The sequence below is a fragment of the Dermacentor andersoni genome, chromosome 5 (genome assembly GCF_023375885.2).
Source record: "Dermacentor andersoni chromosome 5, qqDerAnde1_hic_scaffold, whole genome shotgun sequence".
Lineage (NCBI taxonomy): Eukaryota > Metazoa > Arthropoda > Arachnida > Ixodida > Ixodidae > Dermacentor > Dermacentor andersoni.
Genome location: NC_092818.1, coordinates 198,106,215 through 198,120,737, shown reverse-complemented (window position 1 = coordinate 198,120,737; position 14,523 = coordinate 198,106,215). Strand labels below are relative to the sequence as shown.

At 46.5% G+C, this 14,523-nt stretch overlaps 1 protein-coding gene across 1 annotated transcript in view; it reads right to left on the bottom strand.

The window, feature by feature from the left end:
- Positions 1–14,523, bottom strand: part of Ctu1 (Cytosolic thiouridylase subunit 1) — an 82,799-nt gene that overhangs the window by 58,090 nt on the left and 10,186 nt on the right. The window contains exons 5-8 of the mRNA XM_050179578.2: positions 8,869–8,925; positions 7,733–7,790; positions 7,091–7,168; positions 2,770–2,811 (exon numbers count right to left, since the gene is read on the bottom strand). Coding sequence (XP_050035535.1) covers positions 2,770–2,811; positions 7,091–7,168; positions 7,733–7,790; positions 8,869–8,925 — 235 coding nt within the window. The remainder of the gene's footprint in view (positions 1–2,769; positions 2,812–7,090; positions 7,169–7,732; positions 7,791–8,868; positions 8,926–14,523) is intronic.

The following is a 14,523-nucleotide window of genomic DNA, read 5'->3' as shown; positions in this document are numbered from 1 at the left end:
AGTCAGCAATTTCGCTGAGGAAGGTGACATGCCTCAAGGAACATGCTGAAACTCGTTGCAGAAGTTCATCAGCAGAACTAGTGAGCATTTGCTCTGCCCATGAACAAGGCCTTGAGCTATGAAGATGTACCATTCGAGCAGCAGCAAAGTATTTGCCTCGGCAATGCCCTCATTGTCGTCAAATGCGCTGCAGGTTACAGGGGCTACTATGCTACTTCTTGGCGGTAATGCGACATTGTCATCGACAATGCACATGGCATTGTCATGACTGTCATAACTGCTGCTTGCTATGGCATACACCATTGAAAACATTACTTGCAACTCTTGCAAATTTATGATGGCTCCATTAGGCTGCAGGAAGTCCATTCCAAGAATCAAGTGTTTCGAATAACTTGGCAGGATGATAAAATCTCCGACTTACGTAAAGCCGCGAATATTCACTCGTGGTGTGTGCCTGCCCACGGGATTTTCGAGGTGGCCTCCTGTGGCACGGATCTTCGACTCCAGTCCACTGGGTAGAAATTTTCTTTAGCTTGCAGGGAAGGTCTATGCTCATGACCAAGGTGTCCGCTCCAGTGTCAATTAAAGGGGTTATTTTTTCGTCTATGGTTACAGAAATGTCAGACGTTACCTCTTCTCTTATGGTGCTTGACTGTGTCTGCACGTCGCTTTGCTGTCACCGTCGTCGTCATAATGGAGGATCTTCAGTACACTTAATGTCAGCAGCCTTCCCTCCCGAGGTCACTGGACTCAATTTTTCCTATCCACAGGGCTGGGTGAACGGCACCTAGGAGTGCCACAAGAGAAGGCTGGACTTGGCAGCCGGTATCGAGCAGGCGACAAGGTTCAAGGCAACGAACAAGGTTCATGTAGTCGTTCCTCAAATGAATTACGATGGCTCGTGAGGAAGCTCTCGATCTCCACGGGTCGCTCACCATGTCGTGGACCAGGTCCAAACGAGGTGCGTTTGGAGAGAACCCACGGAGATCCACTTGGCGGTAAGTACACGTCCTGTAGATGTGTCCAGCTTTGCCACAATGATAATAAAAAGGCTGGTGGTCCAGTGTTCACTAGATGTTGCTCTTCCTCAGTCATGTTTCAGCAAAGGATGGTGAACTGCGAAGCCTAAAGCCTACTTCCATTTGTTCAGCGAGGTGTACGAGGGTAGAGGTATTGCACAGCGGAGGGCGCTGCACAGCCTCCGCATAAGTAACATGCTGCTGCTGCTGCTACTGCGGTGCCTCGTACCGTTCAGAAACTTGCATGGCCTGCCTGACTTCAGCACGTACCATTTCAGCCATGGGGCAGGTTGGCTGCCCGCATCTTCTGGAGTTCCTATCTTCTGGAGTTCCTCCCTGATGACAGCCTTGATCAGCTCACAGAAGGCACCGACGTCGTTGCCTAGAGTGACAGCGGCGAGGTTACTTGGAACCATGACATCGCGGTTGTACTGTCTGGCACGCTGTTGAAGGGCTATTTCCATAATTATGGCTTCAACGAGAAAGTCCCAATTGTGGTCGGCAGGTTGTGAATGAGGCCGGCAAAGATTTCTTGCTTGACACCTTACATTAGGTGACATACCTTTTTATCTTCAGCCTTAGCAGCGTCCACACAGTTCAAGAGCCGAGATATGTCTTCCACATAAGCGGTAATGCTCTCATTCAAGCTATGAACTATTGTCTGGATCGCCAATTCTACTTTCTTCTTTCTGTTCACACTAACGTAGGCGTTGATAAACTGCCGACAAAATTTGTCCCATGATGTCAACGTCGCTTCGTGGTTCTGGAAACACGTCCTTGTGCAATCTTTGAGAACAAAATACACATTGCATAGCTTGTGCTCCTGGAACCAGCCATTAAAGTTCGTGACCCGTTCAAAGCGGTCTAGCCATTCATCAGCATCTTCAAAAATGCCTCCTTGAAACAAATCTGGCATCCAGAGCTGATCGACGATGCACTGCGCTGTTGTGGTAACTGTGGAAGATGGTGGATTCATCGTCCTCAAACGCTTAGGTAGCAGACTGTGCTATGGCTGGAGTCCCTGTGTTCAGCTATTCGCTGGGCTTGTGTCTGTGGTATGCTCCAGCAATCATATCATCTACGTACTCAGCACCTGCACCAAAAAAATGCCATGAAGTTAACAAGCGAGTTGTTGACAAAATGGTGTTCTCTTAAAAAAAGGTTGACACTTGGACAGCGTGGGTACCAGTACGTACTTCGTCGTTCTCGTTAAAGTGGCCGGAGACCGCAGGTGCCAGCCTATCTCGCATCAATATTATGAAATAAAGCAGCCCAAAAAGAGTGAGGAGCAGGCTTCTGTTGAAAAGAGAGCGTCGAGAAAAAGGTGACAGCACTCCACTTGCGAGCTCTATGTGTCACACACTACTGCAAAATTTGGCTGAAATGTTCATACCAGCGTATGCTATACGTGGACTGCGTATTTTCACCAAACCCGAGGGGTGGTTCAGGACCTCTTAACAGAAGTGAATTGAATTTATCGAAAACTAAAAAATGTTGCCAAATTGTTCAGTTTATCAGAAAATTTCGTATAACAAATTTTCTCTTAAAACGAGTCTACTGTAGTACTGTACACACTTTTTCCACTATGCTCCATCTGTCCTAATCATCTAGCGACGAAAGACAAAAAAAAGACACTTTAGCGGCGAGCAGGTCCTAAAATGTCTTTAGATACTCGAAAAAATCTGCAAGGGTTTATGTGCAAAGTGCTGTAATAATACAAGAACATATGTACATGTTTGCTACCACCCACCATTCATAACGACAGTTTCTGCAATGTCGTCCGCATTGTGCCCTGTAAAGAAAAGACATCATTAGTTGCTCTTACTGCAGAAAAATGTTGTTGACATTTGTTCATGTCCTTAGATAACTGTGCAAGAAGGGCGAATGATGAATAGAGCAACAAATGGAGCGAGCAGGTAATGCCACATCTAAGATATGCGACGCAAAGGACACAAAGATGAACACAAGCCTAAACACTGTTGGGGTTTCTGCCTTCGTTTGTGTTCTTTATTTAATTTGCTGTGCACATCTAAGATGCAGGGCCGCATGAATCAGCTGTGGTTCAACCAGTTAAGGACTCAAACTCAAGACGACAACACAAATTAATCCATTCAATCATGTTTGTTTTATGATGAGCAGGCACCTTCAAGATGGCATCTCAATTTCTTTCAGTGCTAAAATTAGACAACACAGTTGTCTCCAATGCTGTACAAAAGCTACAAAAGAGATAGTTATAGTAGTTGGCTGTTTATCTCGTGGTAAGACTGGAAAGATAGTTCAGGGTAAAGCAGTAATAAAAGGATGAGAGCAAACAAAGTGCATAACACCAAGCAATAATAAGTTGCCTAACCACTACAAAGTATGCTGTTTACAAATTCATAGCACAACATTTGTGTAAATTGCATGAGACAATATTGCCACCAAGCGCATGAGGAAGGCCAGAACAAATAAACATTCATGCCTGTGGAGAACGAACCACCATGTAGCAATAACAGATATAAGTAAAATAATTACTGCCAAGTTTTAAAAACATCTCTACACTCAAACCTCGATATAATGAACCTCGACGTAACAAAATTCGTGATATAACAAACTATTTTCATTTCCCGATCTTAGTTACATTGAAAACCTTGTATTTTCTTTTGTAATTTAACAAAGTAATTTCATGACATGGTTCCGATTTAACGGAGTTTTCGGCCATCTCAAGCATGAATTTGGAGCCGTTAGTTCATCTAGCAAAAAAACTATAAAAATGTCGGCCGAGGCAAAAGTTATTTCAAACATCTTTCTGCATGAAAAGTCTGAGTGGCAAAACTGCTGTCAAAGCGGGTGTGCCAGTACGTGGGAGGCTGGAAATGCCGCTGCACTGTTTGTTGCATTGGTAAACAACTTGCAGGCAGCGGAGCACGTGGCAGCTCGCAGCAGTTGGAGAAACACGTGACCTGACAATGCCTACTGCACAAGAGGTATGGGGAGGGAGTGAACGCAGGGTAACGCGATAAAGCACACGATGAGGGGTGGGGGGCAGGAATGCACACGTCTCCTCCTCTCATGTGTATACTCTCTACGTGGCAAGTGCAAAGGTCGAGTCAAAATGGTTGGCGCCTTCACGCGCACTTTGTTGTTCCCACATGTCTAGTGTTGGCAGTCTGAAGTTTCGAAGACATGGTGTGAAGCGCTCGCTCGCGTTGTGACTGCGAGTCCGTGGTCATCGAGCGAGATATGTTAATGTGTGCCTGAGCACGTGTGACACTGACAAAACTACGAACCTTACCTTGCGTAGTTGTCTGTTTGCTAACGTCATCAATGCTCTGCCTTTCTGGCAAGACTGACTTTTTTTTCATTTTCTTTTTTTGCTCAGGATGAATACCCATAGCTTTTTACACTTTGTGTTTAATTAGCATGTGCTGGCTGCGGTCAGCCATGGCATCCAAGATTTACGGCACTGCACAACGCAACAGACACAAATCTCGGCCGCCATGAGCCCCGTCAATGCATTGCTCCCCGAACAACCATCGTTGCTGCTGCATTAATGCAGCAGCAAATATGGTCGACTCGGCGCTACGAGAGAGAACCGATGTTTCGCTGCAAGACTGCACGGTAGTTGAGGCTGAAGAAGTGGCCGTTGCTCTAATGGGAGCGGAAAGCTATCGGATCGGACAGTCGCTAACAATACTCTCGGACTTGCAAACAGCCTGCCGCAATTACTTGCATGGCAGAATCAGTCACTGAGCACTCCGTGTACTCTGCTCAGTAGACTATGAAACGCAACAACAAACAGGCACGGAACCACGCGAAGCGATCACACACAAGCTCGTATGGGTACCGGGACATACGGGGGTGGCAGGGAACCAAGAGGCGGACAGGATAGCTTGAGAGTACACTAATTACTGAGCGTTGTGGTCTTCACCTGCGACGCTCACGGCGCGCACGCTCCGATTCCGCGCGCGCCGGACGACCACCGCGGGTTCGAGCACTCCGAGCCGCCATGCATGCAGGGCACCGCGCGCCCGCGCCTGCTCCGGCCCGCTCCGTGTGCCGACGCGCAGCTGCGCGCGTACGCGCCCCGCCGACCCCACAGCTTAGGGGAAGGCGAGACCGCGCGCGCAGCAAAGGAGACCCTAGGCAAATCTCTCGAGAAGTCATAAAGAACATTTATTGAGCTGGGACTCAATAGAAACATCTGTTTTAACGTCACGTCCGAATATGAAGCTAGTTACACAAAACATAGCCAAATGGTCGCCGGTGGCCGCTAACGGCGCACCGCTACAGAGAGAGAAACAAAGAACAAAGAACCCAGCAGTAAGAGGCTGCCTATCCTTCGGTCAGCGCCTGCCATCGCGCACCCCACAGCAGAGAAAAGGGAAATAGAGAGAAACGACAGACGAACAGACGGGGGCACGATCGGCAGACGCTGCCTCAGGACATCGAGACGACAGAAGAGTGCGCGCGCGCCCGCGAGGCCGGGACCCCGACGAGCCGAAGTAACCATCGGCCGGTGGCGGACAAAGGGGGGCCGCCGCCGGCAGAGAGGAACACGTACGCACCTTCAGACGCCCCGATGTGGTCTCACCGGGTCCCCGTCTTGCGCGCGCTTACCCGGAGTGCACGCAAGCAGGGCCCGAATCCCGCCAAAATGTCGGCCAATGGGGAAAGCCTGTTGACCTTGCCATGGGCGGGATGACAGCAGAGTGACAGTGTTTTATGACCTGCTGCCACCCCGGCCAGGCAAGGAGGAGAGGGACACGGAGCCCCCGGCAACACAACGCAATGGCTCCACACAACCATCGCGAGAGCCCGAAAAACGCCGCGAGAGCCAAAAACCCCACAGCGTCTAACGTCAACAGCCTTGCCTGTACCCTGAGAGTACTCGGCCATTTTAGACAGTTACAGTGGCAGCAGGAAGTGGTACTCCCCGCGGCACAAGTCCCTTAGCAGGGACGAAGCTGTCACATGGAGACAACTACAAACAGGGTCGTACCCTAACCTTAAAGTGCTAAGTAAAATGCACACCACACTATATAAGGACAAATGTCCATAGTGCAATGAGAAACCCACATTATACCACATAACATGGGCATGTCAACAAACTGACGTAGTACAATCATATCACACCTAAGTGTGGAGCAATGGGAGAAACTGCTGTCTAGCGCCCACTGCGAAGACCAGCTAGGTCTGGTGCGGCTTGCACGACGGACAGCAGAAGCCAGTGGAGCCCTGGACTGAGGGCAGCCGACCATTGCGAGAGAGGACGGATGAAGCAGCGGGTGAAGACCTCCGGGGAAGACACAAGGAGGAAGACACCCCTGAAGAATCCATCCCAGCCGCAGAAGAACACAATTACTAGAGCTCAATAAAGTTTTCACTCACTCACTCGCTTCTAGCGTGATCTCCACCGCATGCGCTGGTGCTCATAACCGCACTATTATGACCCGACCTTCTTGCAATTTGTTTATAAGCAGTTACTAACAAAATACTATCCACCAGGAATGCTTTGGAAATTTGTGAAGTTGTTTTTAATTCTGAAGCTTTCAAACCTCGAATTAAAGAAATTCACGATTTACCGAAGTTTTTCACTCTAAGTATGGCTTCATTATATCGACATTCGGCTGTATATATAAGAGGAAATGTGTCAGAGAAATGTTCTGTTTACAAGATCTTAGCTGACAAAGCAGCTTTGGAAAACAGTAATTAGAAGTAGGAAACAACAACTTAGAACTTCAAAATGAGAAAAAGTATTCTGTCAAATTATTCATTAAATTGAGGCTTGACTGTTATTGAGCATGTCTGAAATGGCAGGTATTCTAAAAAGCATTCAATAAATGTTTGTCGCACAATTGGCCAAATAGTGTGAAATAAATGAAAATACAAGACAAGTAAATCACATGAGTGGTGTCCGCATTTGTCTGTTTCACTGTTAGCAACAAGCCAGCATTAAAAAGACATTTAAACATTGAAATCGCCATGCAGCTTTGCAGAATGAGAAATACTTAGCCCAATCTTCCTTCCTGTTACCCAAATAAGTCTCAACTCAATAAAATACATCAATATGACTGCATCTGAAAGCTCACCTGTGACCATCTTGTTCACGCCGAGCTTCGCTGCGCCGCGGTCAAGCGCCTGTCGACGAAACACTCCACAGAAAGTGCCTACAAGAGCCATGATGGTAACAAATCGGATACCTCCACTTTCAACACCGCAAAGTCAAAACATGTGCTCTTAGGCAGCACCAACAAGAAGCTTTGGCTGATCAGCTCTCTTCAGACTTCACGGTGCTCGTTACAACAGCACAAGAATACCACTGCGCCTGCATGCGCAGAGCACTCTTGAAAAAGCGTATAACCCTTGCAAGACACAATTAAAAAAATATGAAGTGCACCTTCATGAGCAGATACACAAACAAATTTGGCTGCACTGAACATGGTGTAATGTCAACTTATGATTATAGGGCAAACCTTTTCTTTTCGGAAGACATTTCTCTCCTCTCTCCTTTCAGCGCACAGTAATACTTTCGACATTTAGGTTTTTAAGATTAAACCTCAATTCCTTTCTAGAACGACACTTTCTTCGCAAACTTTCTCCTGGCACATGGGTTAAGCAAATAAACAGTTATTACATTGTGCTCACTCTTACATGCCTCACCTCTGTCTAGCTCATAGCTTGCATGTTACACCAATGAGGCACACTATTTCACTCCTTTGTAAAAAACTCACAGTTGTTCCTGCGCCCAATCTGGGCCACAATCTCATCCATACTCCAGCCATAGAGGTCCTGCAAGACAACAGAGAAGTACAGAGGCCTGCAAAAACAAGGCTTCCAGCGAATTAATTAAATGTATGTGAACTCCCGTCTTGCTAACAGAGACGAGTTTGTCTTCAGACTGGCCAGACTTAGTTCAGCAGTGGAGAAGTATATCGCATCAGATTAAATATCATGCCGTTATTTCAGCAAATAACCAGTCATATGTCACCTGAACCCTTTCCTAGGCAATTAATGTGCATGCAAGCCTGTCAATCACTTGAGTTACAAGTTACACCAACACAAACAAAGTAAAACCTTGTTGATACAACTACATTTCCAACCAGTTCAAATAATTTCCCTATATGTCATGATATTTGCACATATACACGCATGCACACACATATGCACACAGTGAATATGAGGTTACCAAATTCCACAACATTGCAGTAATCTTGCTTTTTATGTTCAGTGGTCTCTCTGCAACCCTTGATGATGGTCAGCTTACCAATTTAAGCTATTGGATGTAAAAGCCAAGATTACTGCAAACATTACTGCAAACTGAAACTGTAAAAGCGCACAAAGACGAGAACGAAGAGAGTGGACAGGACGGATGAAGCGCCTTGTCCTGTCCGCTCTCTTCGGTCTCGTCTTTGTGCGCTTTTAGTTTCAAGATTCAAGTAAACCAACTAGCCCAGTTATGCATTCTGTTACATTACTGCAAAGTTGTGAACATTATAACCACTCATTTATTGACAGGTCCATTAGGCAAATATTGTGGGCACGTGCGATAGTCCATGCACTTCCTTCATCCACCATAAATTTTTTCACATATTATCGTTTCCTGCTTTTCTTTTTCTATTTATTTGTGAAATGCTACTGTAATGGATTGTAAGAGTGAACTTATATAAATGGCAAAATACTGCCGCTCTCTTTTTCAAGCAGTGCCATTTTATAAGATATTTATTTGTGCATCTCTCGAGACAATTCCAATTCCCAAGAAAGCAACACCACTGTTGACCGAACTTGTCTACATGAAAAGTCCTAGATTGAGCTTAAAATTAAATTGAATGTAGAATGTGAAAGAATTCATTGTAGAAGCCCAACTGACCTTGTATGACAACACCTCCAATGGAATGCCGTATTGCTCTTGGTTGCGCTCGACAGTCTGCATATGGATGACATACAGTTTTAGGACTTCAGAAAATTGTGAAAATTAAAATTTAGGTCGCTGACACAGTCACTGCCCTAGCAGGCAAAAATGCAGATTAGTTTGCCATACGTAATACATCCAAATACTCAAGTATTCAAGAACACTGAATGTCCCAGAATTTTCGTTATAATGTCGTATGAAACGGCACACGTCAGCAATGTTTCTAATTCAGGGTAGAGCACTGGATGGGTCGACTTTTTCAGCCCAAGCCTGTGGCTCCAAATCTGGCCCTGGCCCGAGCCTGTGCCTGCATGACCAGGCCAGGGCACGCCGGAAGAAATCAGTGTACATGCTATAAAAATGTTGCTTAGGTTGTACACCTAGAGACATTACCATAAAACTGCAGTGGCAATAAAACATTGTGAAAAACTTTTTCCAAGGGAGCACATGTAGAGCTAACATGAAAAGGTTGACAAGGGCAAAGGCTGGTTTAAAAAATTTTTGCAGGGCCAATAACATTCTTCGCATTGTCAGACCAGTTTTCTTTCTGGCTATTAGCTGTCTAGCTAACCCAAAAAGAAGGTAGGCCGATCCCAAAGATAGTGCAATCCAAATATGTGGGCCGATCTCAAAAGTAGTGCAGTCAAAAAATATGGGCTGTTCCCGTGGGTATGTACCACTCTTCAATGAGCCTCTTTGACACCAACTTAGATCACTGTGTATGTGCCATTGTGCTACTTCATGGCAGCACCACCAGAAGGTGCAGTGTGTCCAGTGGGCAAGAGCTTGGTGGCGCAACCCACCACCCCGTTCCAAAGGGGACGCTCATAACATCCATCCATCCAACCAGCAGTGTGAGAGAGAGGCCTTGCACACCACATACATGACACATTCTAGCTATTCACATACTTGGATGGTCACTGTAGATTAGTTCTGCCAGAATATTTATTTATAACTCCTGTGTGCACTGTATGTTGCAAACACCAAGGACTTGCACCATTAAATACATGGGCCGTTTCTCTGATCCTCGCTAGAATTTATGCACAAGACAAACTTGTTCGTATACATCTGGCACCCCTTCTTGTATTTGTGTCGTGAATTGTACCATGCCTAAGGGCAACCTTCCAAAAAAGAAAAAGTAAACACCAATAATCATTCAGAGAAATGGCAGTCTTGCGCAAAGGCGAAGCATTCACATCGATAACAAAATTTAACTTTGCGCAAGAGCTTCTCGCACAGTGTTCTAACAATACACAGTGTCAAAATTGTGCGATGCAGCATGCGAGACACCTGCTGCATATCCAGCAGGAACAGCGAGCTAGCACACACAAGCCGTGTGACAAAGCTGGCACGATGAGGAACATCAGAAATGTCCTTACCGGCGTCGCACATTGATGGTGCACGTGATGAGACTGATGGAAAACTAGGAAAACTGCATTTGTCAGCACTAGATTTAGCTTGGTTTTTACTATCCTTTCCAATCATACTAGTGTACGCACTAAGATTTGGTAAACAGAATGCTGCTCAGCAGGATTGCTAGTGTATGTGCACACAACGCTCATGTCAGAAGAGAAAGCCAAAACACTGCCCTGGCTCCAGCAAAGCAGAATAAGCACAGCGCGATGGTAATCCATCTTGTTACGCAATGCAGAACAAGATGGAGCACCAGCTAGCCTGGTCTCATACCCTGTGTGAGGGTGACTTGGCATGACTTCACTTTGATGCTTTTGCAGTAAGCATGCTTTGCAACACTAATACTCCTCCCAAAGTTGCAAGCGCGAGCCACGCATGCACACAGACACTGCGACAGCACAATGGCGGCGACAAGACCAGGCCTCAATGGTACTAAATGCTATCGCAACAAAGTGGCTCTTGCAAGTAGTTCTTACAGCAACAAAAACTTAAAAGTTACATTAGCCGCAAAGCAATTGAAAGTTTAAAAGTACTTATTCTACATTGAGCAAGAAAGCACTGAACATAGAAAATAAGCTGCCATACTCGACCTGCCCACAACGAACCAATTCACATTAATAAAGGGAAAATGAGACATCCACCCATGTATAAATTTATTGTCTATGGTGAACACTGTGTATACGGCTAAAGTGGAAGCCATAAATGTGTACTGCAGCGACCATAAAGCATTCCTCAATGTGGTGCAATAAATTAAAGGCGGCGAAATGACGCAATGCAATGAAGTAATCGTATCGAGAGCGATAAAATCTTTGAATCACAAAAGCAGTAACAGTGAGACTCTGTCAAGAGCAGTTCTTAGTGTGTGTGTGTGTGTGTGTGTGTGTGTGTGTGTGTGTGTGTGCGCGCGCGTGCGTGCGTGTGTGTGTGTGTGTGTTGTAATGAAATCCGTGGCAGTCGCGTTCTCTAACTGAGCTCGAACCGTCTCGCGTGATACCTTGCGCGCGTGGCACATGCGAGCCGGGTCCAACCGGCTGCCCATGCCACGAAGATCGCTGCCTGTTGCTGAACAACAACACGGTACAGCGTGCACAGGGTCCAATAGAAGGGCGCGCAACTTGAATGTGACCAAGTTGTCGCGGCATTATCCCCCTCCTTACCGCATCGGCCCGATGCGTGAGAGGAAGTATGGGTTGCTGTGGGCTCTCACGTTTTTTTTTTTTTCGTTTTTTTTGTTCATGACCTTTCCTGGTAGGGTTTTATGCGGACAACATGCACAACTTCCGTAGAGTTGCGCCGTCTTGGGCTCTCGTGTCCAGCGGATTTCACTTCGTAAGTCACGTCGCTTATACAACGAAGTATTGCACAGAAGTATTGGCACAGAAGCTTTTCAGACAGTCCACGGCGTCACACTGGGGTCCATACCCACACCTTGTCACTGGGCTGATAATGAGCTTCACTACGGCACTGATTGTACCGGCTGGAGTGTATGCGTTGTTGGCGGCGTATTCGGTACCTTGCCATCTGTCGTGCCTCCTCGGCTCTTTGCAAGAAATCATCGAGGTCAGATGAGTTATTTTCTTCATCTAACGGCAACATAGCATCCAAAGTTGTGGTTACTGCTCGGCCGAATACAAGTTCAAAGGGAGCGACTCGTGTTGTTTCTTGAGCGGCCGTATTATATGCGAAGGTGATGTACGGCAAAATTTCGTCCAACAGCCTATGTTCAACGTCGACATACATCGAAAGCATGTCAGTCAGTGTTCTGTTGAGGCGTTCAGTTAAACCGTTTGTCTGAGGGTGGTAAGCCGTAGTTCTCCTATGATCAGTATGTGTCATTTGCAACAAGCATTTCATTAGGTCCGCAGTAAAGGCTGTTCCACGATCGGTAATAACAACTGTGGGAGTGCCATGCCTGAGCACGATATTGTTGACAAAGAATTTTGCAACTTCGACAGCCGTTGCATTGTACAGGGAATCAGTTTCTGCGTAACGGGTCAGATAGTCCGTGGCCACAACTATATCCACTTTTTGCCTAAAGATGATGTTGGGAAGGGTCCAAGGAGATCCATACTGACTTGTTGGAATGGGGCTTTTGGTGGCTCTATTGGCTGGAGGAGGCCTGCCGGTTTTACGGATGGAGTCTTGCGCCTTTGACACTTGCGATAAGTCTTGACGTAGTGCTGCACTGATGCTAATAACTTAGGCCAGTAGTATTTCAGACGAATCCTGGCGAATGTACGGCTCACGCCCATGTGCCCAGATGTCGGTTCATTGTGACACACATGCAAAATTTCTTCTCGCATAGCTGTGGGCACGACAAGTAAAAACTTTGTCTCGCTGTTCTCAAAGTTTCTCTTGTAGAGGACATTTGCTCGCATACAGAACGAGGATAGTCCTCTAGAGAAAATACGCGGGAGTTGAACGTCGAGTCCCTCCAGGCGCTGTATAAGTGGAAGCAAGTCTGGGTCATCTCGTTGTTGGGTGATTTGTGACGTGTCAACATTGCCAAGGAATGGGAAATCCTCTTCTTCTGACACAGTAGTTTCGACTGGTGTGCGTGACAAGCAGTCGGCATCGCTGTGTTTCCTCCCGGATCGGTATACGACAGTAATATCATACTCTTGAAGCCTAAGGCTCCATCTTGCTAGTCGTCCGGATGGATCCTTGAGATTCGCCAGCCAGCAGATCGAATGGTGATCACTTACTGCTCTGAATGGTCTGCCATAGAGGTAGGGTCGAAATTTACATATTGCCCAAATGACTGCAAGACACTCTTTCTCGGTTGCTGAGTAGTTTGCCTCTGCTTTCGAGAGCTTACGGCTGGCATAAGCTATTGCTTTCTCCTGGCCGTTCTTCCACTGTACTAGTATGGCACCGAGGCCGACGTTACTTGCATCAGTATGAACTTCAGTGTCGGCTGTCTCATCAAAATGGGCAAGGATTGGAGAAGCGTGCAGGCGTTTCCTTAACTCGTCAAAGGCGTCTTGTTGTTCCTTTTCCCACATGAAAAGTTGATCTTCTCTTGTTAGTATTGTAAGGGGCTCAGCAATCTTTGAAAAGTTTTCTACAAATCTTCTGTAGTATGCGCATAAACCCAAAAAAACTCGCACTGACTTTTTGTCTGTGGGTGTCGGGAACCTCGCAACAGCTGCTGTCTTTTCGGGATCTGGCCGAACGCCTTCAGCACTGATGATGTGTCCGAGAAACCGAAGTTCATCGAAGCCGAATTTACATTTTTCCGGTTTAATTGTCAAGTCTGCTGCGCGGATAGCTCCTAGTACTAGTCGCAGGCGCTCTAGATGTTGGTCAAATGTGGTGGAAAATACGACCACATCATCCAAATACACTAAGCACGACTGCCATTTTAATCCTGCGAGCACAGTGTCCATCATTCGCTGGAACGTTGCAGGCGCGGAACAGAGGCTGAATGGAAGCGCTTTAAATTCGTAGAGGCCATCAGGGGTTACGAATGCTGTCTTTTCCCGGTCCCGCTCATCCACCTCTATATGCCAATATCCACTCTTGAGATCCAGGGAGGAGAAAAACTTTGCACATCGGAGCCGATCTAACGTATCGTCGATACGCGGAAAGGGATATACATCCCGCTTAGTTACGCTGTTCAATTTACGGTAGTCGATGCAGAATCAAAGTGTGTTATTTTTTTTCTTAACAAGCACTACGGGAGACGCCCATGGACTGCTGGAAGGCTGAATAACGTCCTCTGAAAGCATCTCCTCTACTTGCTTCTTGATGATCTCCCTTTCTTTTGGTGACACGATACGGGTGCTGGCATACCGGTCTTGTGGCGTCCTCTGTTATGATTCTGTGCTTCACAACAGACGTGCGCCGTACCTTCGAGGACGTGGAGAAGCAGTCAGAAAAATCCTTTACCAGGGCATATATCTGTTTCTTTTGGGCTTCCGGGAGTCTTGGGTTGACGGTAATTGATCTGTCGACACTGCAGGTCCCTGGCAGGGCAGTTGACGTAGTTAGGCTGCATAATTCGGTCGCTACACAGAACTCGTGGAAATAGGCAATAGCTGTTCCTTGTGCGATGTGTTGGAATTCATTACCGAAATTCGTAAGTGCGACATTTGCACGGCCATCGCTTAACTGAACAAGGCCCCGAGCCACGCAAATACCTTTGTTGAAAAGGAGCTCTATGTTTCCATCTGCTATGCCTTCGCGGTCGGAAAATCT